The sequence below is a fragment of the Oncorhynchus nerka genome, linkage group LG20, assembly GCF_034236695.1.
Source record: "Oncorhynchus nerka isolate Pitt River linkage group LG20, Oner_Uvic_2.0, whole genome shotgun sequence".
Taxonomy (NCBI): domain Eukaryota; kingdom Metazoa; phylum Chordata; class Actinopteri; order Salmoniformes; family Salmonidae; genus Oncorhynchus; species Oncorhynchus nerka.
In genome coordinates, this window is record NC_088415.1 from 34,376,366 (window position 1) to 34,403,799 (window position 27,434).

General features: G+C 41.7%; 1 protein-coding gene across 6 annotated transcripts; it reads right to left on the bottom strand.

Moving 5' to 3' along the window:
* Positions 1-106: 106 nt before the first annotated feature.
* LOC115102339 (lamina-associated polypeptide 2, isoforms beta/delta/epsilon/gamma-like) lies at positions 107-24,486 on the bottom strand. Of its 6 annotated transcripts, none has more exons than XM_065005434.1 (6): positions 23,880-24,486; positions 23,683-23,745; positions 4,412-4,516; positions 1,865-1,970; positions 1,362-1,423; positions 107-1,196 (listed from the first exon to the last, which is right to left on the bottom strand). In XM_065005434.1, exons 3-6 carry the CDS (start codon positions 4,459-4,461, stop codon positions 917-919), a joined length of 498 nt encoding a protein of 165 aa, XP_064861506.1. In that variant the 5' UTR covers positions 4,462-4,516; positions 23,683-23,745; positions 23,880-24,486; the 3' UTR covers positions 107-916. The 6 variants fall into 6 exon arrangements, with proteins under 6 accessions (XP_064861506.1, XP_064861508.1, XP_064861507.1 ...); XM_065005436.1 differs by lacking the exons at positions 23,683-23,745; positions 23,880-24,486 and adding exons at positions 2,545-2,629; positions 8,809-8,876 and having other exon boundaries at positions 4,408-4,516; XM_065005435.1 differs by lacking the exons at positions 23,683-23,745; positions 23,880-24,486 and adding exons at positions 3,850-3,961; positions 8,809-8,876 and having other exon boundaries at positions 4,408-4,516.
* Positions 24,487-27,434: the final 2,948 nt, after the last annotated feature.

Here is a 27,434-nt window from a genome sequence, read left to right on the forward strand (position 1 = left end):
ATCCAAGATAGCACTGACATATGTCACCAGATAACCAGCATACTGACTAACTGTTCAACTAAATATGCACATGCATGCAGTTTGAATCAAAATGTCATACAGCATGTGTTATTTATTTGGGACCATGTCCAAATGAAACAAATCTCTTTATTAAAAATAAGTCAAACACAAAAGCAACTCTTGAAAAAAAAAAACACTGAATTCCCTAACATTTTTTGTTTAAAGTAGCTATTTCACACCCAAAATAGAAACTGAAAAATTACAGATGGGTTCGAAAAGGTAATGAGTATTCACAAAATATATTTTTTAATATTGCTTATTAGTTTGACATTTCAGTGCCCAAAAACTGAACTGAATAAAAATACATTTACAAAACCTTTAAAACAAGAGAATACTGTCCCTGATCACATCTTTGATGAAGTCTAACACAGACTGGACTTTGATAACCCCAACTGAACCAATGTGTAAATTGTAGCCGTAATGCCATTCAGTTCTCCTTGATACATACTTTTAATTAAATACAACATCTTCCCTTCAGTTACAAATCTCAAAATGGTATTATTTCTCTAAATTAGGCCTAATAACTTTATTTTCTGCACTTCCACAATCACTGTATATATTTGAACAAAGTGGCATCATCCAAAGTGTAAAGGTGAATTACAGTGACCAAATGAAGTTCCTCACAACAACTGTAAACCAATTTGTGGAGCATCCTTCCTTAACCCCCAAGTGTGCACTACTTCTCATCATGGATTTTAAAGTTTAGGATTGGTATAAGCATTGGCTGGATTAAGTTTTATCCACTATTAAATTCATGCATAAAATGATTTCTCCCTTTAGGAGAAGGGTGGAGAGTCAGTACACAGACCTAGAGCAGGGGAGTTACTCCTCCCTTGAGAGGGTGTACAGATGAGTCCTAAGGGTCATCCTGGAGCGACAGTCCCTCAGTCGCTGTCCCCATACTGAGGTTGTCCAGCAAGGCCACAAAAGGATGGTCCGAGCTGTGCTCCATGGCAGAGTAGATGAGTTCGAGGAGGCAAGTCAAGATGAGGAAGACCAGGATCTGGGCCCACAGAGGCACCAGGCAGCGCGCCAATGCCCGTCTCTGTAGGGTCATGGGACTGGCAGGCAGGTCTGGGTATTTAAACTGGACTGGTTGCCCCGCTGCACCCTTGATAGGCCTCCGACAGGTGGCACTGGAAGAAAGAGTATAATTGACCACATAAAAAAGGTAGAAAAATAAGTAGGAAAATATGGAATCTAGGTAGCCTCAGTAAGCAGTAACCATAAAGTCTCTGGGTCATAGCCTAATTGTCATGGCTTCTGTATGTGTAGTGTTGTTTTATGGAAACTGGACTTACACAATGCCAGTGTGTATAGAGTCGGTCTCTAGGAACTCCATCAGGACATCTGTGACCGGCTCCTGAAGAAGTGAAACCAAGCAGACTGTCTGACCCAAACAGATAAGAGGAAAGAGAAACAGCCACACTACCAGTGTCCCTCACCATCTTAAATCAGATCGGGTGGAATGGCAAAGTGATAAAAGGTTAGGGGAAAGTCATAAAGCCACTTGTGGTTATTGTGCAAGACCTTAGGTTCAAAGTCGTGAGGTAAAAGTACAGTGAACCAAGACATTTCCCCCAAACCTTTTCTTAGTAAAACATTATTTTTAGTATGAATGAGCACTTTGATTAATGCACTAGCTTGGTTATATACATGAACAACCCAATCAAAGTCAAAGTAATGGTAAAACCATTAACAGGATAATAAAGTATACCGTGTAGACCTGCATATACACCGTAGCTCTAGTGTATGAACTGTTGAAAGAGTGGAAAGATGGGAATGAATCTGAAAGACAACTAAACATGCTAATGTAGGTGCCTTGATATGCTGTTAGAAAAGGAGGTCTTTGGGGTGACGCAAGGTGATCGGTTAGCCGTGGTATACTTGTCCACCATCGCCATGTCCTGCTACAAGAAGTGAGAAAAATAATAATTAAAAGTATATTCCACATTCCCTCTACTCACTCTGTTAACCACAGCCCAGTGAATCACCTTGATATGGGTTCTGAATTTTAAAGTTGAAATATAAACAAGGATATTTCATGTTACTGAGGGAGAGAGGGGAATGCAGAACGTTTACATTGTCAGAACATGTTACTGTTAGACATCAGGTGGAAATGAGAAAGGCCACAGTCTGGTACAAGTCAACAGGACAGCCATGAGTTGGGGAGGAGTGAGGAATTTGGGCCAAGGTCAGATCAGATGAAGTGAGAAAGAACTGGAATCACTAAAGTCCTGTCTAGCAACCGATATGTATTGGCTGTCCATATGTATAAGGAGGAGACTCAGTATAGGGGGAATGTTTAAATACCTGTGCTTGTGTGAATATGTCTTTGTCACCATTTGGTGAAAACTTGGTTTGAGCTTTTCATAGTTGTCTGTGAGTTTTTACTCTTGTTTATTTAGAACCTAACATCCACCCAGTAACCACCAACAGCTTGTCACAGATAAGATTACTGAAATGTTTGTGATTACTACTGACCCGGTGGGGCCTTGGCCAAGGTCCCAGAATATTACTCTGTTTGCTTCTGTGTTCTACTACTGGAGAGAGGGCTTTGACTCTCAATCTGTGATTCCAGAGGAAAACGTAAATACAGAATATCACTCATTGGTCATCACTTTAGTGGGGATTAGATATTTAAGTTGATGTGATTGTCAAGATTAGATAAAACCAGATCAAAACAAACTTCCCTCCTCTACCATCTCAGTAATGCTGAAGCTCTGAGAAAAGGAATAGAAGGAATCATTACGACCGCCACCCAGAGATACAGATGGAGGCTGCACCTGCATGGGTTAAGTTAAGTTGTTTAGAGCCACAGCCCAATAACAGGACATCCAAAAATATGCTCCAACGGCTTGCTTGATCCCTTAAGTTGTCCCTTAAAACCCTAAATATGCACCAGCTTTGGAGTGTGAGAAGAGTGCATAATGTGCAGATTCAAGATGAAAAAAATTGCAAGAGCAGAGATCCCATTCCCTTTGAAGAGTTAATGAGTGAGTTTTCCTAAAAGGGTTACTGATCCTGTGGTATGTCCTAGCAGAGAGGATGTTCTGCTCCGCCCAACTCCATGCCCAGGTGTAACAGGCGATGGGGGCAACTGCCCCGGGTGCCCCCCTCTGCTGTTGTGGAAGACAGCCACATTCCCATGATTCCCTGCATTCCTCTTGGGATTGAATTCAGTGCCCCAGAGCTCTCCAAACCCCCCTACCAGGGTAGCATCATTGTTATCCCATTACACTCCAGAAATAATTCCATCACCCATTTTAAAATGTTGAATTTGTGAATAATTTGTAAATAAGTGGTCTAAGTAGTTGTCAGATTTACCATTCTCGACGATGGCATAAAACACTGATAATGATATTCAGCTTTCTTATTATTCCGAGAGTGCCGTTCCATCTGTTAAAAGTAAGGAGTAACTGAGCTGAGAACCACTGAGACACCACTGAGACATTGAGACAGTTTGCATTAGAACCCAGGCACAGAAATACCTAACTACTGTCACAAGGTGGCACTGCAGGCAAAAAAAAGCCTTACTTGAGGAGAATGACATTGCTGCATAGAACGTTCACTATTTTTTGATCAGGGTCTCAAAATAAGATCCTAGTATGAACCACTCACCTGTTCATTACCATGCTGATATTCTTTCTCTAATGAAAGTCTCAGGTTCAGAACAAGGAAGACCAACAGAATCAGAGGTAAACACATCCTTGTTTGAGGACACCGTTTTGTCATCCATTTTAGCATACAGAATCCACATCTGTCTGTAACAAATCTTAATGATTATACCCCACTATTCTTCACTATCAGAGTACTGGTCTGCATCTCCTGTGCCACCGTTCTGTCTGGGCAGGTTCTAGTAGCCTTTGTAGCTTCCTCTCATAGTCACCACCAGGTCTATCTGTCACACACACACACACAGATCCATTTCAAACTAAAGACATTGTACAAAGTACCATATGGATAAGTTGTATTAGCAAGTATAGACAGATCAAATACAGAGATTAAAAGGGGCAATTATCAGTAGCTACATCCATTTTTGAACTTATAATTAAATATGTATACCCATTGATTCTTGAAGAATGGAACTTATATTTGGGTTCTGTCGTACCCCATCAGAACCCAAAATAAGCTTGTTTTACTCCAATGTTTGTAAACAAAGCAAATGTAAACAAACACCGCATAGCCTCAAAACATGCTTAAAACTACTGATGGTCAGTCCTTGCATCCATAACTCGGTCTATGAATTAGAGTGGTACCATTTCTCCAGCCCCATCACGCAGCTTTTTAGATTTTTTGTTTCAACTGCTGATTGCCACTTTAATGTGTAGTATTTAGTAGTCTCACCTACAATGGCTCCAGCTTTGACTCCATATTTGAGCAGTGTGGCCTTGAGTTCATCTTCCGTAAGTCAACAGGGGTCAGTCATCTCTGGATCTTCCTTATTTTCTTCTTCCTGTGGGGACAGGAAATTACCAGTTAAATCCCTTGACACAACTTTTACCATAACTGAGAAGTGTCTTTTAAAAATGAATTTCAGACCACTGAGCAGGGCTAACTGAACAAGGTAAACAGTCCTGTTGATTATAATGCTAGACACAATCATGACTAATGTAATGAAAACAAGGACAATTGAATGCTGATCAAAACATCTAAATAATAAGCTAGCTGCTACAGCAAAACATTAAAAATCAATATAAGAGCAAGTTGCACAAAGTGCTGGTGTTACAGCATTTCAAATTCCACCTCCTATAGAAGACACCCCGATTGTCTACAATCCAACTTATTGTATAAGGCTTGGTGCTAGCCCTTATTCAGGAAATAATTCAGTGTTCATATACATTCATTGACAGGCTAGCTGACATATTGTTAGTTGCAAAAAAGACAAATCAATTCCAGCCTTTGAAAGCATCAAGCATGTGTTTGAGCAGAACAGAGCCCATATACACCCACAGTATATTAGGTACACCACCCCGTTGACAAAAATGAATCGCTCCTACAGTGAGTCACGTGGCCGTGGCTTGCTATATAAAAGTAGGCAGACAGGCGTCGAGGAATTCCGTTACTGTTCAATTAAACGTTAGGATGGCCAAAACGAATGACCTAAGCGACTGAGTGTGGTATGATCGTCGGTGCCAGGCACACCAGATCCAGTATTTCAAAAATAGCCGCCCTCCTGGGCTTTTGACGCACGACAGTGTCTAGGGCTTACCGAGAATGGTGCCACAAACAAAAAACATCCAGTCAGCGGCAGTCCTGTGAGCGAAAACAGCTCATTGATGAGAGAGGTCGAAGGAAAATGGCAAGAATCGTGCAAGCTAATGGACAAATAACGGCACCGTACAACAGTGGTGTGTAGAACGGACAATTGAGAAGTGGAAAACCATTGCCTGGAACATGACAGCGAGTTCATTTAACTTGAGTGACCTGGTCAGTCCCCAGACCTCAACCTAATAGAGTTTCTTTGGGATGAGATGAAACGGGCTGTTCACAGCATGAATGTACCACCGTCCAATCTGCAGCAACTGTGTAATGCATCGCGTAAGCATGGACAAACATCCCTGTGGAACATTTCCGACACCTTGTAAAATGCCCTGAAGAATTCAGGCTGTTCTGCAGGCAAAGGGAGGTCCGACCAGGTACTAGTTGGATGGGCTACCTACAACTGATCAGTGAGTGTATATAAGCAGGTGTGAGAAGAGATCAGCATGACTCTAATGTGCCTGTGGGCAATCCTTCTCTGCAATATATTCTCAAATGTAAATATAGAAATACAACCATCTAATCAGTGGGTAGTGCAGTAAAGCATTAAACTCCAGCAAAGTCTGAAACCACACTGAATGATGGCATGGCAACCCAGTTCTGGAAGACAGACCCTCACCCCCTCCGTGGGCCCCTCCCTGCAGTCCGGTCAGCTAGGCCAACTATATACAGTGGGGCAAAAAAGTATGTAGTCAGCCACCAATTGTGCAAGTTCTCCCACTTAAAAAGATGAGAGATGCCTGTAATTTTCATCATAGGTACACTTCAACTATGACAGACAAAATGAGAAGAAAATAAATCCTGAAAATCACATTGTAGGATTTTTAATGAATTTATTTGTAAAATATGGTGGAAAACAAGTATTTGGTCAATAACAAAAGTTTCTCAATACTTTGTTATATACCCTTTGTTGGCAATGACAGAGTCAAACGTTTTCTGTAAGTCTTCACAAGGTTCACACACTGTTGCTGGGATTTTGGCCCATTCCTCCATGCAGATCTCCTCTAGAGCAGTGATGTTTTGGGACTGTTGCTGGGCAACACAGACTTTCTACGGGGTTGAGATCTGGAGACTGGCTAGGCCACTCCAGGACCTTGAAATGCTTCTTACGAAGCCACTCCTTCGTTGCCCGGGTGGTGTGTTTGGGATCATTGTCATGCTGAAAGACCCAGCCACGTTTCATCTTCAATGCCCTTGCTGATGGAAGGAGGTTTTCACTCAAAATCTCACGATACATTGCCCCATTCATTCTTTCCTTTACACAGATCAGTAGTCCTGGTCCCTTTGCAGAAAAACAGCCCCAAAGCATGATGTTTCCACCCCCATGCTTCACAATCGGTATGGTGTTCATTGGATGCAACTCAGCATTCTTTGTCCTCCAAACACAACGAGTTGAGTTTTTACCAAAAAGTTATATTTTGGTTTCATCTGATCATATGACATTCTCCCAATCTTCTTCTGGATCATCCAAATGCTCTCTAGCAAACTTCAGACGGGCCTGGACATGTACTGGCTTAAGCAGGGGGACACGCCTGGCACTGCAGGATTTGAGTCCCTGGCGGCGTAGTGTGTTACTGATGGTAGGCTTTGTTACTTTGGTCCCAGCTCTCTGCAGGTCATTCACTAGGTCCCCCCGTGTGGTTCTGGGATTTTTGCTCACCGTTCTTGTGATCATTTTGACCCCACGGGGTGAGATCTTGCGTGGAGCCCCAGATCGAGGGAGATTATCAGTGGTCTTGTATGTCTTCCATTTCCTAATAATTACTCCCACAGTTGATTTCTTCAAACCAAGCTACTTACCTATTGCAGATTCAGTCTTCCCAGCCTGGTGCATGTCTACAATTTTGTTTCTGGTGTCCTTTGACAGCTCTTTGGTCTTGGCCATAGTGGAGTTTGGAGTGTGACTGTTTGAGGTTGTGGACAGGTGTCTTTTATACTGATAACAAGTTCAAACAGGTGCCGTTAATACAGGTAACGAGTGGAGGACAGAGGAGCCTCTTAAAGAAGTTACAGGTCTGTGAGAGCCAGAAATCTTGCTTGTTTGTAGGTGACCAAATACTTATTTTCCACCATAATTTGCAAATAAATTAATTTAAAAATCCTACAATGTGATTTTCTGGATTTTTTTCTCATTTTGTCTGTCATAGTTGAAGTGTACCTATGATAAATTACAGGCCTCTCATCTTTTTAAGTGGGAGAACTTGCACAATTGGTGGCTGACAAAATACTTTTTTCCCCCACTGCAACTCTTATGTGGTTACAGTGCCCCATCAATTAAAACTGTTTAGGGGAAAGATTGGAGTGGCAGAAAGTCTCAAACATTAAATGTTTGATTATTTTGACCTGTCCTTTTGGTCTGTTTTGCCCTATAGTCGCTGCCAGTTTGGAAGCCTTTGTTGAGGCCTCTATAAGTGCAAGTGATATAAAACCACCAAATAGTTATTAATATGCTGTAATTTATAAACACTTTACCAAGCAGCCAACCTGCTTCCAGCAATCCCTTGTAATTACAGTAAAATACAAAACCCTCTCCTCAATAAATGTCATTAATTCATGCTGATTATGGTAGAATTGACATTTTACAGTATAATACAGTATTGTAGGTCTACTGTTTGTCATTACACAGTACTTGCTTTGATACCATATTTATATTACAGGAACTATACTGTAATATGAAATACAGAATTTTACTTGCCATCGAGCTGCTTGTAAGTTAATATGAAGTTCATGGCAACCACTTAACAGGAAAGTTATCAAAAAGTAACTGAAAGTAATCAGATTGTGTTACTGAGTTTGAATAATCCAAACATTACTGCTGAAAATTTGACAGCTAACTAGTAAAGGATTACATTTAGAAAGTAACCTACCCAACCCTGCACGCTAGATTGCAACCTGTGCTAGTTAGCTATCTATAACTGTGTTCGAACACTCATACTACCCACACTAACCGTACTATTTGTGACGTGAATTGAGTATATCTATCATATTTATTCTTATTGGTCATAGTATGGATATAGTTAGTATGCCAAAAGTTCCCGGATGTTGTACTAAATTCGCCAAAATATGAAGCATACATGCAGAGGATACTATCTGTATTTCAGGGACCATAATGCAATTCTTCAGGAAACGGACGTGGCTTCACATCGCTTTCAGATTTGAAGAAAATATGCAGCCGAAGTCAAACGATAGCAGATACAAATTCATTGCTTTAACTAATTATAACAAAATGTTTAAAAAAAATGTATGCAATGTATTAAAATAATCACTTTTTAAATTAGTTACTTTACACGTTATGTTGGCTAACAATTTGTTAGTTACGCTGTCCTTACGTACCATAGCATATCATTACAGCAGTATGTACTGGTATGTTAGCTAGCTACTTATACATCAAACATGCCAGTATATTAACTAAAGGCTATCCAACTTTTAAGTTTGAAAATAAAAGAGAGCCGCACACTAGGAGCTCAGATGCAAAAATGTAATTACCAACGTTTCGACAGCCAAGCTGTCTTCATCAGGGTATAATCGCAAACACTGCGGAATGACTCGTTTATAGTGTCAAAAGACACAGGTGTCTGTAATCATGGCCAAGAGTGGCCTAATATCATTGGTTAATTCTCAAATATTAAAATGGCATACAAAGAACAAACAAACAACAAATGGATATCATACTGTAATGACCTGACTAGATCATAAATGAACAATTGTCCAGACAGAGGCTTGAGTTTGCGAATTGACGGTTTATTAAACCAACTTTACACAGGCTACTGTTTGGGCCGTAGCACACGCCAAAAATGACAGATAACCCACAAGCCAATCGTGACCTTCTCTTGTGAAGGCCAGACGTTAAGAGAGAGAACAAAGGCTGAACCTGGTCTTAACTTCCAATGCTCCACCCCCCTGCCCAACCCCCCTCCACGCCACTCCGCCAACCACCAGGATGCCCGGCATCAGAACATTCCAGGCATTCCCGTGATTGGCAGATAGCAGGTTGATTGACATGTCGGACCCCGCGAACACCGGGTACTGGTCAGTACAACACAACCACCTCCTAGCCTAACACATAACACACAGCTGTCTGTGCGGGTCGCTACAATACGATCATAGATTCATTTTAGACTACACAAGCTTACAAACAATTACAATGGCAAAGTCACAATAATCACAAGAATGGCTTCAGATCAAAGTCTACGTTGAGACCGAAGGGAGCAAGGGTCTTTAAATTAAACATACAGGCAGCCTCTCGTTTGAACAATAAATTATCAAGGTCACCCCCTCTCATAGGGAGGGTGACATGTTCGATGCCAATATAACGCAGAGACGAAATCGAGTGGCCTGCTTCCAAAAAGTGGGCCGCAACTGGGTAAGTCAAGTTTTTGCACCTAAATGGTGCTACGATGCTCTGAGATACGTACATTTAATTCGCGCTTTGTTTTACCCACATCATTTTTACCACAAGGACAAGTTATAAGATAAATAACTGGCTTTATTGGAGCACGTAATAACACCTTTGATTGGGATCGATTTCCCTGTTGTGGGTGTTTGAAGGATCTACATTTATAAGTGCCATTGCATTGAGCACAGCCATTACACTTGTAATTTCCATCCAGTAGGGGCGCAAATAGACGTTGTTCGGGAATATTTTGGGGTGGTAAATCAGTGTACCAATTGGTCTCTGAGATTTCTGCCCCGCGAGAATACGACCAAGGAAAGGTCCGAAAAACACATTACGGAGACTATCATTGGATTTTAGAATGTGCCACTGTTTGTGATCAATTCCCTTAATTTGTTCAGAACGCTTTGAATAGCGGGTAGTTAGAACATAAGAATGAGTCTTTTTGCGAGACTGACCTTGAAAAAGGTCATGTCTCGTTTTGTTTTTAATTTTCTCAATGGCAATATTAATCTGATCATTCTTGTAGCCCCTCTCCTTGAACTTTCTTTGCGTCTCAGCCATATTTCTGACGAAATCTGATTCTTTTTTTGCAAATTCTTTTGATTCGATAATTGGTTGTAGGGCAAACTATTTTTCAAGGGAAGTGGGTGACTATCAGCCCTCAACAAACTGTTACGATCAGTAAACCTCCTGTAAAGATCAGAACATTATCTTCACAAAAGATCATGAGATCAAGAAAACTGATTTGACGTGTATCAGATTGCATAGTAAATCTCAAATGATCCATAGAACAAAAATATCATCAATATACCGTTTCCAAATAATGATGTTAGAGGCAAGAAAACATTTTTGAGAGGATTGAAAATAGACTGTTTCGCCATGTAACGAACATACAAATTAGCATAGTTAGGAGCCATGGGAGATCCCATAGCAGTACCCTTCGTCTGAATAAAGACATTTAGAAACATGAAATAGTTATGTGTGACTACTATTTCAGCCAATGTTATAATGCATGCACTGGAAGGTAGTTCATTAGGGTCACGTTGCAGAAGAAAATGTTCCATAGCTTCAATTACCACCCTCGTGTGGAATATGTGTGTATAACGACTCAACATCAAAAGTAACTAACAAGGTATTCTCAGGGAGAGGATCAAGAGATTCAATGATAGAGATCATACTGCTGGTGTCCTTTACAACGGGGGGGAGCTGTTCTGCGAGTGGTCTAATAAAAAAGTCAACAAAAGTAGATAGAGGGCCGTTACTGCATCAATGCCCGCTACAATAGGGTGCCCTGAAGGTTGTGGTAACATTCTTGTGTAATTTCGGCAAAGTATAGAAAGTGGCAGGGTGTTGAATAGCCAAAAAGTCATGTTCTTTTTTGGTTATCTGACCAGAACTTAAATACCCATCTAGGACAGTAAAAGAGAGTATTCTGAAATTGGGAAGTAGGGTCACTTCTGAGTTTCTTGTAAAGGTGTTGTCAAGCAGCTGTCTATGACACTCATTTACATAAGCTGCCCTATCCATGAGTACAACTGACCGACCCTTATCAGCAGGACGAATAAGGACTGACGTATCGGATTGTAAATCAGGCCAAGCTTGTTTTTCATCCTTAGGTAAATTATGGAAAGATATGGACTCCTGTTTGTTCTTAAGGAGAAGTCCAACATCTTTTTCCACAAGTCTGCAATATGTCTCGACAGAGTGATTGCGATTGGCTGGAGGTATAGAATAACTCGTGCTTCTAAAAGGAGTCGGAGTATGTGCAGGAGAGCAACCTACTGGTTCAATAGAAGTGTCAGAATTAGGGGAGCTAAAGTATTCCATTAAACGGATGTTTCTAAAAACTTAAACATGTCTACCTTAACATCACAATCGTTGCACTGGGTTGTAGGCACAAAAGATAACCCTTTATTAAGCAAAGAGAAATGGGCAGGGCTCAATATCTTGCTTGATAAATTAAAGACACTCAGTCCCGTGGGTTCTGGGACCGTGTGAACGGTCTCCTCTGCCTCTGATAGTCGTTTCTTCTCACCTCATCTCGTCGATGCGCGTGCCTGCGGCCACCTCCGCCCTTCGGTCGGTCCAGTCTCTCGTTGAATAGAAAACTACCACTGGAAGCCGATGAGGCGCTGGTTGTAGAGCGTTGATGAAACGGGGGTGGATCGAAGTAAGCGGCGTCCCTCCTGCGTCTGCCATGGAAGGGGGGAGCAGGACTTCCCTTGTCAGGGTTTCTCCAGAAGTAGACTTTATCCTCGGCCTTATCTTTTTTGTCTTGGTTCAATTTCTTGATTTTAAGTTCCTTTATTTCTGTAGTCAAGTTGTTCTGTATCGCTTGGTTAGTTTTCATCCGTTCATTGAATATGCCATCATCATTAACCGCTATTTGTAGAGCTGTGCGTTTGTCTTTAATCGTGTTATCCTTTTCAATAAAATCCCTTTTCAACTGGTCAACATCTAATGTCATTAAATCAATAGAGCATTTGTTCAGGATGGCACACCAGCGCTCACAGAAATCATCTGTGCGCTGTCCCAATGATGATTATTTTTGCCACCTGAGTCCCCATGGAATAATGCCTTGACGGACATAATCACTAAGAGTGACGAAATGTAGATGCGTTCTCGTCTGGCGTTTAGATAAATGTAACAGTTCTTTCGAGAGGTCAGAATTACCTCCCGGCATGTCAAAAAGGGACTCCGACACAATGATCTTATTTTAATTTGATTTATTTCACCTTTATTTAACAAGGTAGGCAAGTTGAAAACAAGTTCTCATTTACAATTGCGACCTGGCCAAGATAAAGCAAAGGAGTTCGACACATACAACAACATAGAGTTACATATGGAGTAAAACAAACATACAGTCAATAATACAGTAGAAACAAGTCTATATACGATGTGAGAAAATGAGTTGAGATAAGGGAGGTAAAGGCAAAAAAGGCCATGGTGGCAAAGTAAATACCATATAGCAAGTAAAACACTGGAATGGTAGATTTGCAGTGGAAAAATGTGCAAAGTAGAAATAAAAAAAATAATGGGGTGCAAAGGAGCAAAATAAATAAGATAAATACAGTAGGGAAAGAGGTAGTTGTTTGGGCTAAATTATAGATGGGCTATGTACAGGTGCAGTAATCTGTGAGCTGCTCTGACAGCTGGTGCTTAAAGCTATAGTGAGGGAGATAACTGGAAACACTTTCAAGATTTTTGTAGTTCGTTCCAGTCATTGGCAGCAGAGAACTGGAAGGAGAGGCAGTCAAAGAAAGAATTGGTTTTGGGGGTGACCAGAGAGATATACCTGCTGGAGCGCGTGCTACAGGTGGGTGATGCTATGGTGACCAGCGAGCTGAGATAAGGGGGGACTTTACCTAGCAGGGTCTTGTAGATGACCTGGAGCCAGTGGGTTTGGCGACGAGTATGAAACAAGGGCCAGCCAACGAGAGCGTACAGGTCGCAGTGGTGGTAGACTGTGATAGACTGCATCCAATTTGTTGAGTAGGGTATTGGAGGCTATTTTGTAAATGACATCGCCGAAGTCGAGGATTGGTAGGATGGTCAGTTTTACAAAGGTATGTTTGGCAGCATGAGTGAAGGATGCTTTGTTGCGAAATAGGAAGCCAATTCTAGATTTAACTTTGGATTGGAGATGTTTGATGTGGGTCTGGAAGGAGAGTTTACAGTCTAACCAGACACCTAGGTATTTGTAGTTGTCCACGTATTCTAAGTCAGAGCCGTCCAGAGTAGTAATGTTGGACAGGCGGGCAGGTGCAGGCAGCGATCGGTTGAAGAGCATGCATTTAGTTTTACTTGTATTTAAGAGCAATTGGAGGCCACGGAAGGAGAGTTGTATGGCATTGAAGCTTGCCTGGAGGGTTGTTAACACAGTGTCCAAAGAAGGGCCAGAAGTATACAGAATGGTGTCGTCTGCGTAGAGGTGGATCAGAGACTCACCAGCAGCAAGAGCGACATCATTGATGTATACAGAGAAGAGAATCGGTCCAAGAATTGAACCCTGTGGCACCCCCATAGAGACTGCCAGAGGTCCGGACAACAGACCCTCCGATTTGACACACTGAACTCTATCAGAGAAGTAGTTGGTGAACCAGGTGAGGCAATCTTTTGAGAAACCATGGCTGTCGAGTCTGCTGATGAGGATGTGGTGATTGACAGAGTCGAAAGCCTTAGCCAGATCAATGAATACGGCTGCACAGTAATGTTTCTTATCGACGGCGGTTAAGATATCGTTTAGGACCTTGAGCGTGGCTGAGGTGCACCCATGACCAGCTCTGAAACCAGTTTGCATAGCAGAGAGGGTATGGTGAGATTCGAAATGGTCAGTAATCTGTTTGTTGACATGGCTTTCGAAGACCTTAGAAAGACAGGGTAGGATAGATATAGATCTGTAGCAGTTTGGGTCAAGAGTGTCCCCCCCCTTTGAAGAGGGGGATGACCGCAGCTGCTTTCCAATCTTGAACAGGTTGAACAGGCTAGTAGGGGTGGCAACAATTTCGGCAGATAATTTTAGATAGAAAGGGTCCAGATTGTCTAGCCCGGCTGATTTGTAGGGGTCCAGATTTTGCAGCTCTTTCAGAACATCAGCTGACTGGATTTGGGAGAAGGAGAAATGGGGAAGGCTTGGGCGAGTTGCTGTGGGGGGTGCAGTGCTGTTGACCGGGGTAGGGGTAGCCAGGTATAAAGCATGGCCAGCCGTAGAAAAATGCTTATTGAAATTCTCAATTATAGTGGATTTTTCAGTGGTGACCCTGTCTCCTATCTTCAGTGCCGTGGGCAGCTGGGAGGAGGTGTTCTTATTCTCCATGGACACTTTACAGTGTCCCAGAACTTTTTTGAGTTAGTGTTGCAGGAAGCAAATTTTTTTTTTAAAAGCTAGCCTTGGCTTTTTTAACTGCCTGTGTATATTGTTTTCTAGCTTCCCTGAAAAGCTGCATATCACGGGGGCTGTTCGATGCTAATGCAGAACGCCATAGGATTTTTTTGTGTTGGTTAAGGGCAGTCAGGTCTGGGGAGAACCAAGGGCTATATCTGTTCCTGGTTCTAAATTTCTTGAATGAGGCATGCTTATTTAAGATGGTTAGGAAGGCATTTAAAAAAAATAACCAGGCATCCTCTACTGACGGGATGAGATCAATATCCTTCCAGGATACCCCGGCCAGGTCGATTAGAAAGGCCTGCTCGCTGAAGTGTTTCAGGGAGTGTTTTACAGTGATGAGTGGAGGTTGTTTGACCGCTGACCCATTACGGATGCAGGCAATGAGGCAGTGATCGCTGAGATCTTGGTTGAAGACAGCAGAGGTGTATTTGGAGGGCGAATTAGTTAGGATGACATTATGAGGGTGCCCGTATTTACTGATTTGGGTTTGTACCTGGTAGGTTCATTGATCATTTGTGTGAGATTGAGGGCATCAAGCTTAGATTGTAGGATGGCTGGGGTGTTAAGCATGTTCCAGTTTAGGTCGCCTAGCAGCACGAGCTCTGAAGATAGATGGGGGGCAATCAGTTGGTAGGTATGGTAGGATGTGAATACAGTGGAGGTAAACCTAGGTATTGAGTGATGATGAGAGAGATATTGTCTCTAGAAACATAATTGAAACCAGGAGATGTCATCGCATGTGTGGGTGGTGGAACTAGGTTGGATAAGGTATAGTGAGCAGGACTAGAGGCTCTACAGTGAAATAAGCCAATAAACACTAACCAGAACAGCAACGGACAAGGCATATTGGCATTAAGGAGAGGCATGCTTAATCGAGTGATCAAAAGGGTCCAGTGAGTAGTGAGGTTGGTTGGGGTCACGGCGATTCAGACAGCTAGCCGGGCCATCGGTAGCAAGCTAGCATAGGATGGAGGTCTGTTTTTAGCCACCTCGTGCGTTTCCGTCGGTAGGATTAGTGGGGTTCCATGTGGTAGAGGGGATCAATCCAATTCACAAAAAAAATAGATATAGTTATAGAGGTCCAAGAAGAAAAAAATAACTGTCTGATAGATCTATAAGACAGCTAACGATTAGCGGGCCGCAGATGGGCGTTCAGGTAACGTCACGATGGAGGAGCCAGCTGGATAACTCCCTCGGGCAGATAAAGTCGGTAGTCCAGTTGTGAAGGGCCCGGTGGGGCTCTTATCACGCTCCCTTTGGCTATATTCAAAGTAATCTTGTATGGGTCTATGACCGGTATCAGGAAAATAATTATAATTCGGCATCGTTTAAGAGCTTTTTTGTCGGTATCAGGAAAATAATTATAATTCGGCATCGTTTAAGAGCTTTTTTGTCGGTAGAGTGCTGTTTACTGGGTAACAGAACAATATAGAAGAAAAAGTAACGTACACCTATTTAGGCGAGGTGCTGGCTAGCGGAGTAGAAAACTTGAAAATGAAAGAGAGCCGCACACTCTAGGAGCTCAGATGCAAAAATGTAATTACCAACATTGAGACAGCCAAGCTGTCTTCATCAGGGTGTAATCACAAACACTGCGAAATGACTCGTTTCTTCTAGGTTATCCAACTTGTAAGGTCAGAACGCTCAAATCAACGCTACTCCTTGGGCCCGAGCATCCAGTGTGCACTCCGAAGGCGAAACACTCTGAATTTACGAGCGCACTCTGGCACTCCAGATTTGAATTTAAGAACACACCCTAAGTTGTAAAATGTCTAACTAGTCATTTGTTATGCTAACTAGCTAGCAAGAGGTTGCATAGCAACAGCATCAACTTCCGGTAGACTGGCAAAGAGCTAGTACGCTCAACTGAAAGGATACTGTTCCATTTACAGTATACTAAAATTAACTAATAGTATGTAGTATACAGTACATTAGTATGGGTATTCGAACACATATTGTCTTCTGTAAACAGGCACTGTAACATGAAGATATGGCCGTGTGGGAACACTGAACCTATAAAAGGTGTGTAGTAATTTACCTTTTGTTTTTGTTTAATGATTTCTTGGTGATATGATATGATCCTTATGTTTCCAAAACACTACCAAAGGCAATGCTTGTTAATGTTTAGAGCAACAAAACTATCGTCAATAGGTGCAAGGATGCTTCAGGACTGCAGATTTGGCCAATGCAATAAATTGAAATGTCCGTACTGTGAGATGCCTAACACAGCGCTACAGGGAGACAGGACGGACAGCTGATTGTCCTCGCAGTGGCAGACCACATGTAACAACACCTGCACAGGATCAGACCTGCGTGACAGGTACAGGATGGCAACAACAACTGCCCGAGTTACATCAGGAATGCACACTCCCTCCATCAGTGCTCAGACTGTCCGCAATAGGCTGAGAGAGGCTGGACTAGGGGCTTGTAGGCCTGTTGTAAGGCAGGTCCTCACCAAACATCACCGGCAACAACGTCGCCTATGGGCACAAACCCATCGTCGCTGGACCAGACAGGACTGGCAAAAAGTGCTCTTCACTGACGAGTCGCGGTTTTGTCTCACAAGGGGTGATGGTCGCATTTATCGTCGAAAGAATGAGCATTACACCGAGGCCTGTACTCTGGAGCGAGATCGATTTGGAGGTGGAGGGTCCGTCATGGTCTGGGGGGGTGTCACAGCATCATCGGACTGAGCTTGTTATCATTGCAGGCAAACTCAACGCTCTGCGTTACAGGGAAGACATCCCTCTCCCTCATGTGGTACCCTTCCTGCAGGCTCATCCTGACATGACCCTCCAGCATGACAATGCCACCAGCCATACTGCTCGTTCTGTCCGAGATTTCCTGCAAGACAGGAATGTCAGTGTTCTGGATCTCAATCCCACTGAGCACGTCTGGGATGTGTTGGATTGGAGGGTGATGGCTAGGGCCATTCCCCCCCCCAGAAATGTCTGGGAACTTGCAGGTGCCTTGGTTGGAGAGTGGGGTAACATCTCACAGCAAGAACTGGCAAATCTGGTGCAGTCCATGAGGAGAATGTCCATGAGGAGATGCACTGCAGTACTTAATGCAGCTGGTGGCCACACCAGATTCTGACTATAGGATTAGTAAAGCCATTCACTCGAGCTACTTAATACAAATAATTATCTGTCCTATTGACATGACAGTTCTACTCACCGTGGGCATTCCGAGTCTTTTCAGTGAGCCGACGCATTTTGGTCCGTTCAAGTAAAAGTGAAATGCTCGTTCAAATACATTTAGTATTTTTTTCTACGCACTGTCTTGGACTTTCACAACGTCTTGCTGGTCATCTTCCTCGTCGCTAGAGATATCTGGAGCATTTCTTTTGACTGATGTGTTTCAATTATAGTTTCATATGGACTTGTGCTCTGCCGCAGGAAGCGTAACATTGTGGGCTATCAACTCCGACTTAGTCTTGGCTTGGAGAACTGAGCGGGGTCTTCTACAAACATCGGCATGTCACGTGTTGAGGAACCGACCGAAATAAACACCAAGCAATATGCCAACTTGTTTACAATGTACTCAAGTAGAAGACGTCCAATGTCAATGATCCAGCAATAGTTGCTAGCTACATCGTCTACCCTGCTGGTAAACCAACAATACACTAGTTACTTGATATGCCAGCTAACACAATCAAGAAAGCAGTTGCAACAGTAGGCGCAAGCTGCATGATTAGCCATCTAAGCTAATTTAATCAGTGAGCATAGTCATGATTCAAATCAAATCCCCCCAAAAAAATTCATTCCCTGGCATTTAACATTGATAGTATTAAATTACTTTTATTGTTGATACTGTTTTATGCTTAATTTAGAGCTTAAAGTTGTACCTTTATTTAAATTAGCTGGTGCACGGTCTTGGTCGTTCCATGTGCTGATTTGGTTCCAAATCGCATGCACAGCATCTTAATTGGATGCTTTTCACATCACGCTTTTACAAACGTCAAGTCACCTTGACTAGTCTACTTTTACTTGTGAGGCTGGCTGGGACATCATTTGGGAAAGAAGGTATATTTAATTTCCACACATTGGGGACAAAATTAAAATAAAGAAGCTTCTACTTGACCAGGTTTGGGCTATTGGTATAAACAATGAGATGTAGAGATGTTTCATTCTTAGCATAAACTTTAACATGCCAATACCAATGATGTTCACAGCAGGCGCGTACACGTAAAAATCCTGAAGGAGAATGTCCAGCCATTAGTTCGTGACCTCAAGCTGAAGCGCACTTGCGATCTGCAGCAGGACAATGATCCGAAACACAACAGCAAGTCCACCTCTGAATGGCTTAAACAAAATTAAGGTTTTGGAGTGGCCTAGTCAAAGTCCGGACTTGAATCCAATTGAGATGCTGTGGCGTGACCTTAAAAAGGCGATTCATGCTCGAAAACCCTCCAATGTGGCTGAATTAAAACGATTCTGCAAAGAAGAGTGAGCCAAAATTCCTCCACAGCGATGTAAAAGACTCATTGCTAGTTATCGCAACGGCTTGATTGCATTTGTTGCTGCTGAGGGTGGCACAACCAGTTATTAGGTTTAGGGGGCAATTACTTTTTCACATAGGGCCATGAAGGTTCGGATAGCTTTTTTCCCTTAATAAATGAAATCATCACTTAACTGCATTTTGTGTTTACTTGGGTTATCTTTGTGTAATGTTTAAATGTGTTTGATCTGAAACATTTAAGTGTGACAAATGTGCAAAAGAATAAGAAATCAGGAAGGGGACAAATACTTTTTCACAGCACTTGTTCCTAAATGATGGACAGCTGATTAGTTTCATTTTCAGACAGGACATTTGGACGTTTCAGTTAATTGATGATGAGCCTGTTGTTGATTTTGAGACATTATTTTGTGATATAAATAAAGTACAATAATAAACGGGGCTATGAATTCCTGCAAGTGATAGGGGAAAAGTGATATTCCTTCATCATGGTCTATGTTTAGGATACAGTCAGTACCCTTGTTGCATTTCCACTCTGTACCCAATGGCTTTAAACCCTACATGACATACCAGAGAGAAATCACATAGGAATAGAAAGCCATAGAACACAGGCATGGCCAAGTATCAGAGAAAACATCAAACTACTAAATAATCCCAATGTGCTTATTTTGTTTATTAGCTTCCCAAATGATATGCAGCAATATGTTCAATGCCGTGTGGCACAATTATGATTTTGATATCACAAGCTAAAAAATAGGAATAATCAGGGCAGGTTGCAGGGAGGCAGTGCTCAGGATTTAAAACTCACATCTCCATGAATAATTAACCAAAGGAACTGAACTGGTAGTATTCAACTGGGGCCTCGGAGGAATTAAATGATAGTATCTTATTATGTTTTTCTTTTTTTCAACTGATCCCTCAGTGAACAAATGAGAATTGTGTTTTTGACAGAGCTATCCCTATTCAATGCTTTAGTCTAAAATATCCTCCTATCTCAAACATTTAATTCCCAAGGGTAATTACAGACAATAATCGTTGATGAAAAAAAACCACTGCTTTCAGTCAATGTCTGAAGGGAAAAGGTAGAACGTTAATCAAAAGGGGGTTTGTGGTTTAAAGGGAAGCAGTGAATACAAGAAGGTTTACGTAAACAGTCCTTTCTGTTCAGTGGCAGGCCTCTTCCTGACTTTTGGAACCACTGACAAAGGATTAGAAAATGACCTCAGCATTGATTCATTCATGACTGAGACACAGAGAACTAAGCAGATTTGGGCAATTAACTAAATCTTTGTGCAAACAGATAGAGGCCGTATTTGGGATTGGGAACAGGACGATAAGCTTTAGTTGCATGGACATAATTCTGCCCGTTTAAGTTACAGTGTCTTCAGAAAGTATTCACACCCCTTTGACTTTTTCCGCATTTTGTTGTTACAGCCTGACTTTAACATGGATTAAATTCAGATTTTGTGTCATTGGCCTGCACACAATATCCCATAATGTCAATGTGGAATTATGTTTTCAGACAATTTTACAAATTAATAAAAAATGAAAAGCTGAAATGTCCCGAGTCAACAAGTATTCAACCCCTTTGTTATGGCAAGCCTAAATAAATTCATGAGTAAAAATGGACTTAATAAGTCAAATAACAAGTTGCATGGACTCCCTCTGTGTGCAATAATAGTGTTTAATATGATTTTTAATTACTACCTCATATACTCCACACATACAATTATCTGTAAGGTCCCTCAGTCGAGCAGTGAATTTCAAACCCAGATGCAACCACAAAGACCAGGGGAGGTTTTCCAATGCCTCGCAATTAAGAACACCTATTGGTAGATGGGTAAATAAAGTAAAAAAGCAGACATTCAATATCCCTTTGAGCATGGTGGTTATTAAGAACTCTTGGATTGTGTATTGACACACCCAGTCACTACAAACTATTATTTTTTAATTTTTTTAAAGTAAAGTCAAACTGCAAAAAAAATCAGCAAATAAATTAACTTTGTTCTGAATATAAAGCATTATGTTTGTGGCAAATCCAATACAACATATCACTGAGTACCACTCTTCATATTTTCAAGTGTGGTGGTGGCTGCATCATGTTATGGGTATGCTTGTCATCAGCAAAGTCTAGGGAGATTTTTGGGATAAAAATAAACGGAATAGAGCTAATTCACCTTTCAGCAGGACAATAACCTAAAATACAAGACCAAATATACACAGGAGTTGCTTACCAAGATGACATTGAATGTTCCAGTGTCACCTACTTAGATGGCAAGAATTGGAAATGGCTGTTTAGCAATGATCGACAACCAACTTGACAGAGCTTGAAGAATTTAACAAAGAATGTGCAAATATTGTACACTCCGGGTGTGCAAAGCTCTTTGATACTTACCCAGAAAGACGCACAGCTGTAATCACTGCCAGAGGTGATTCTAGTTTGTATTGACTCAGGGGGTTGAATACTTATATAATCAAGATTTATTACGATTTGTTCATATTTGTTTTGCAAATGTTATATTTTGTCTTCCACTTTGACATTACAGAGTATTTTGTGTATATTATTGATAAAAAAGTACAATTAAATCCTTTTTAATCCCACCTTAAAACCAAATGTGCACTGTATGTAAGGCACTGTATGCTATTTTCAGAGACTCTTGGCCTTGTTCAATCAAAGATGGTAGCCTAACTGGGTCTTCCAGGATAGGTCCAATACAGCAATATCCCCACTCAGTGAGAAAATATTTGCACACAAAATTATTTAAAAAACAATGCAATAGAAAGGATTTTGCTTAATTTACAAACCAATTCCCTATACCGCATACCCAAAATACATAGAGATAAACATCTGAACAAATTATTTAACAAAGGGGCCAACTATACTTGCCATTAGTGCGATGTCTTCTGTGCAGCTCTTCTGGCTGAAACGCATACGCAAATCACTGTTAACTCTCCCCTTCTCCCCATGTTTCTATTGGTCTGTACCAGTCAGAAACTTCCCATGTACACTTTTTTGGGGGTTAATCAAGCTGGCCATCTCTGCTGAGGAAAAAGTACAAAACGTAAAAATCCTGGATGATCTAGTCTAGCTCAGAGAAGAAAATGGGCAACTGAGGAGGACAGAGGCAGTATTTGTTGACATTGTATAGAGTGGCATTTGAGGCACAGGGGGGCCAGGTATTTGTCAGTCAGTGTTCAGGGTTTCTGGTGCTTGCTGTGTCTCCAACTCAAACAACAAAAGACCCATTGAGGCAAACAGTTTTTTTTCTTCTTCTCTGAACTCAAAGCTTCCTGTAGGGCTGTGACTGTCCACTGCAGAGCAGGGCTTATGTGTTAGCCAGTCTCAAGTTATTCAGACAAAACACAAAAAGGGTATGACGTTTATAGACTGTCAAGCAGCTTTGTTCTTTGACCATATGGGGGTTGTATATGGCTGTATTATAGTTGCAAAACAGCCAGGCCATCTTAAGACAGGAAGTGTACAGAGTACAGGCCAATATGCAACAGAGCTAAGGCTACAGTACATTCAGAGCTTTCCTTGTCATACGTTCCTGGATTTAATTATTTAGATATGAAGACCCTACAGTACCTAACATTCTATAATAATGTTCTTCTGGCCAGGTAACTTACCATCTTGCCTGCCATTGTCTCACTGTCCCATCTCATTATTATTCTGGTCTAATAGTCTCCCTGCCAGCCTGGGCGAACATTTCATTTGGCCCGCAGACATTAGATGGCTATTATTGGTGAGAATATTCCCTGCTCACTTTATTGGAAATCAGTGAGCTCTCACAACCCTAACGCCTGCTTTCCCCAGACACCCAATTCAAACCCTGAGTTGACAGGCCCCTCTGGCCCCCTCCGTCCTCCAGATCCCTTAACTCCAGGGAGCCTACTGATGCATGTCTTGGCATAAATTAGCAAGGCCTCTGCTCTGTTTTGCTGTGTGTGTCAGACACTGGCCAGAAGATAAGGTGAATCTCAGGAAGGAGGATTAGCGCTAATCCCAAACATCCTACAACGTTTAATCTCTACTGGGAGCCAATTGGAGTAATTGTCACACTGTCTCACACACCAGATGTGTATGTCTGTGTTTGTAATCACATACCAGGTGTGTATCTGTCTATAGAGTAATGGACTAAACAACATAGAACATAGAAAAAGAGACATCTAAGTGCAGAGGTTCTGGGTTGCATTTAATGGGGCCCTTCACTATTACAATGCAGGATAAGATACATTCCACCATTTGCAGTTGCGTTTTAAACTCTGTGATTTAAACCGAAACCATCTCACAGAGGTTTTTACTTGTTTCCCCCATTACACAGGAATAAAGGACAGCACCCAAATGTCCAGCCAGTCACATTACAACCCACTATTCATTCAATACACATGCACCTACTACTGTCAGCCTACACAGTCACTATCACAGGCAAACAGTGCATTCTGTAAGCAGCAGAACAACTGTAAGATCCTCTTGTTTGAAACTGCATTTAATTCAGAAAACAATTACCAATGAATGTAGAATTAGTTTATACGTACAGTTAAAATACAAATTAATGGCATAGCCCATAGTTTACTGATAGACAGATTTATTCTTTGTAATAAATCTCTCACTTACCTCCATTTCCTCCTCCTCTGGCTGTGTCCACGCTAGAGCGAGAATGGCATCCCTTCACTGACACTGTATAGAGAGACAATGGGTAATGGGGGGAGGAGTTCATGTGTGAGCTGGAGGAGAAAGTGGTAGAGGGAGTAAAGCAGAATGAAAACAGAAAGAGGGGGAGCTTTGCAGGATCAATTGCAGCAAATACTTACAAATTCATAAATCTGACAAAACGCTGCTGGAGTGGCAATTTTAGAAATCCCAGTTGCGGTGTCGGAGAATAATCAAGCAAAAATCGCTCTTCTCATGGGGATATGAAAGGGGGAAAATACAAGGACTGGGAGAGAGAAAGGGTCCTGGCTTTAAACAAATCCCCTTCTTAAGGGGGGTTCTTTTGAATGAGAGTTCTTAAGATTCCGAGTTGGCAGTGTGCCAATGTGTGTTGGATGGTGAGGATAAAAGAGAGGGTTGTAGGGGGGCATCTATTGTGTGAGTCCACTTCCTTTCAACCCTGGAACTCCAGTTGATCTTTGCAGGTGGCGGATGGCTGCTGAATCTTCCCAAAGATTCATTGTTTATCAACCTCTGGGTTGGAAGTTTTTTTTGGTACATTTGGTTTCATCTGTTACATTGTAACTGCCGACATTGACATGAACTTTGATATCTTCTCCCAGCACAGAAAAGTAGTGGATTGACATGGAAGAAAAGAGCAGGCAAATGGAACATGTCTGAGAGAAGCAGTGGGACTCAAATCAATGCAGAAAAATCCTGGTATACTCATTGCTCAGAGAGCTTTTTCACTATTCTTTGTTCAGGCTGTCTTTCTTCCTTCTTTGTCCTCTTTAAGAGTCCTCATCACTGGCAGAGGGAGATTGCCGCTTGCGGTGCAGGGATGAAGACAGCAGGCGCTGTGCCCCGCTCTTAGCCACATTCTCTCTCTACCTCACCTTTCTCCTCCTCCCTCCATCCGCTTCCCCTGTTAACACATTCCCCTCTGCTTTAAAAAAAACTGGGCGAAGGGAAGCGGGGTAGAAAATTAGCTACTCTATAAGTAAGAACAAGAGGAGAGAAATAAAGTGGAAGAAACCAGAGGGAGAATAAAAGTGAGTTGTTAAAGATTTAATGAGTGAAAAGGTTTAGGACATGATGTCATGACAACTTGTTCACCGCTGTAGATATTCTGATGAGAAAAAAATAAGTAAAATAGAGTAGGTTGGAGAATGGTTAGAGGGGAGTAATGAATCTGTTTCCCCTCGCTCTGCATCCCCACTCTACTCCCTGTCTGCCTGCATCCCCACTCTACTCCCTGTCTGCCTGCATCCCCACTCTACTCCCTGTCTGCCTGCATCCCCACTCTACTCCCTGTCTGCCTGCATCCCCACTCTACTCCCTGTCTGCCTGCATCCCCACTCTACTCCCTGTCTGCCTGCATCCTGCACAGCTTGTACTGCATCAGTGCTTCTAGAAAAGCCCGCACTCAGTCCCCCCCCCCTGGCCCCCACTCTACTCTCTCTCTCTCTCCTCTCTCCTCACTTTCCCTCAAATAGATGCATAGGCTCAGTTCATTACTGTTCACCAGGTCTCCCTGAGACGCGCTTCACTGCTCTACTCACTATGGCTGAGTGCAGGGGAGGAGAGGGAAGGGTGGAGGTAGAGAGGGAAAGAAATGTTGTAATAGAGGAGAATAAATCACAATATACTTATCTCTGTCCAGATGTCTGTAAAAAACACTTCCTAGACTGTAGTGTGTGATGCCTCATCTGGTGGTTTGTTTTTCTGTTGTGTGACCACATATACAGTTTCCAGGTAAACAACAATGCTAGTTTTATCCTAATCAGCACCACCCCTATTATCTCTGTGTCTGGCAACAAATGCAGGCAGCTAATGGAGTTTTCTGCTGTTTGGATTGAATCTCCACTGCTACTGCACATTACAGATGTATATGTTCATGCATGGACATTGTTAAAACGCTTAGGCCTTTTGTGCATGATATGCATAAATACTTGACACATCAATCTAGTCTAGTGTTACATCCATTTAGGGAAATCTCCCCTTCCACATAAACTAATCCTCTGTTATGTGTCACCCTTACTTTTTTCTCTTCCACCATTTTGTTTTATCAGTGTAAGGAGGAGAGCTTTAGATTTTGTAGCCCTTTCAAAATGGAATCCCACTAAAACTAGAGTTCACTAGATATGAACTCTTAAAAGATACCGGGAAAATACCTTTGACAGAAGTGCGCTTTGTCAAGAACAATTGTAATATTATGGCTTTTCAAAAACATCAACAAACAGTATGTCTTAAAGAGGATCTTGATATGATGATGCAGTGAGCTCCAAAAGTTTTGCGACAGTGACACATTTTTGTTGTTTTTTTGGCTTTGTACTCCAGCACTTTGGATTTGAAATGACACAATGACTATGAGGTTAATGTGCAGACTGTCATCTTTAATTTGAGGGTATTTTCATCCATGTCGGGTTAACCTTTTAGAAATTACAGCACTTTTTGTAAATAGTCCCCCCATTGTAGGGGACCAAAAGTATTGGGACAAATGTACTTATGCATTTTAAAGTAGTCAAAAGTGTAGTATTTGGTCCCATAGTCCTAGCATGCAATGATTACATTAAGCTTGTGACTTTTGCTGTTTGTTTTGATTGCGTTTCAGATTATTTTGTGCCCAATAGAAATGAATGTTAAATCATGTGTTTTGTCATTTTGGAGTCACTTTTATTGTAAATAAGAATAATATATTTCTAAACACTTCTACATTAATGTGGATGCTACCATGATTACCGATTTAGTCCTGAATGAATCGCGATGAATGATGAGTGAAAAAGTTACAGATGCACAAATATCATACTCCCCCAAAAATGCTAACCTCCTCAGTTATTGAAATGATGAGGTTAGCATGTCTTGGGGGTATGATATTTGTGCGTCTGTAACATTCTCACTCATCATTAAATATAATTATTCAGGAGATGGGAGGGAGAGGAGGCCTGAGACACTTATCTGTAGTGTATGCTGTCTACAGTAACTTTGATGTTGATGTGGCCAGCATACCAAATGTCAGAAGGCTTCAAGGAGGGGGGGGGTGCCAATGCGACAGACCGAGACAAAAGAGAGGTTGACGGGGAGAAAATAAATTAGAGGTTGACTCATGGGCATTAATCCTGAGAGAAAATGAAAAACTGTCTGCCAGTACAGTTTTTCATGTAATCTGATCAATAATGTATGGATCAAGATACGTGACAGAGACTTTGTCTGCTATTTAGAGTGTAAAGGTGTTAATCAGTGAAACGTTCAGTATTAGAGACATCGGATTTGCAATCAGCATATTTTCTTTTAGCGAAATCTATTTACAGAAAATCTACTATGTCTAAATGAATCGTGCTGTGTCATAATATTATTTCATTTCTACATTCGGTCACCAATTGAATTAAGAAGGGCCCGTCTTGATGTTGAGGGAACACCACGTGTGTGTACCATCAAGTGTTGAAAGTCAGCAATCTCTACCCCACAACTCTACTATAATCAGAGCTTTAGTGGACAAGTGCCACTTTGTTAGACCTGCTGTTTTGAAGATGTAGTGGATGGTAACTCTGGGATATAATAAATACAAATATTTACACTTAAAGTGATACTTCACGATTTTGGCAATGATGCCCTTTATTCCCCAGAGTCCGGTTAACCTGTAAATTGAATTTTATGTCTCTGCGTGCAGTTTGAAGGAGGTAGCTAACTAGCGTTATGACTGGAAGTCTAAGGTA

Bases quoted from the DNA above. Each gene is read 5' to 3' on its own strand.
- LOC115102339 (XM_065005434.1), bottom strand. From the start codon at position 4,461: ATGAACTCAAGGCCACACTGCTCAAATATGGAGTCAAAGCTGGAGCCA. The intron at 1,424-1,864 runs TTTAGTTGTCTT...TCACTTCTTCAG, and splicing joins AAGGCACCTACATTAGCATG to GAGCCGGTCACAGATGTCCT. The intron at 1,197-1,361 runs GTAAGTCCAGTT...TCTTTCTTCCAG, and splicing joins TCTATACACACTGGCATTGT to TGCCACCTGTCGGAGGCCTA.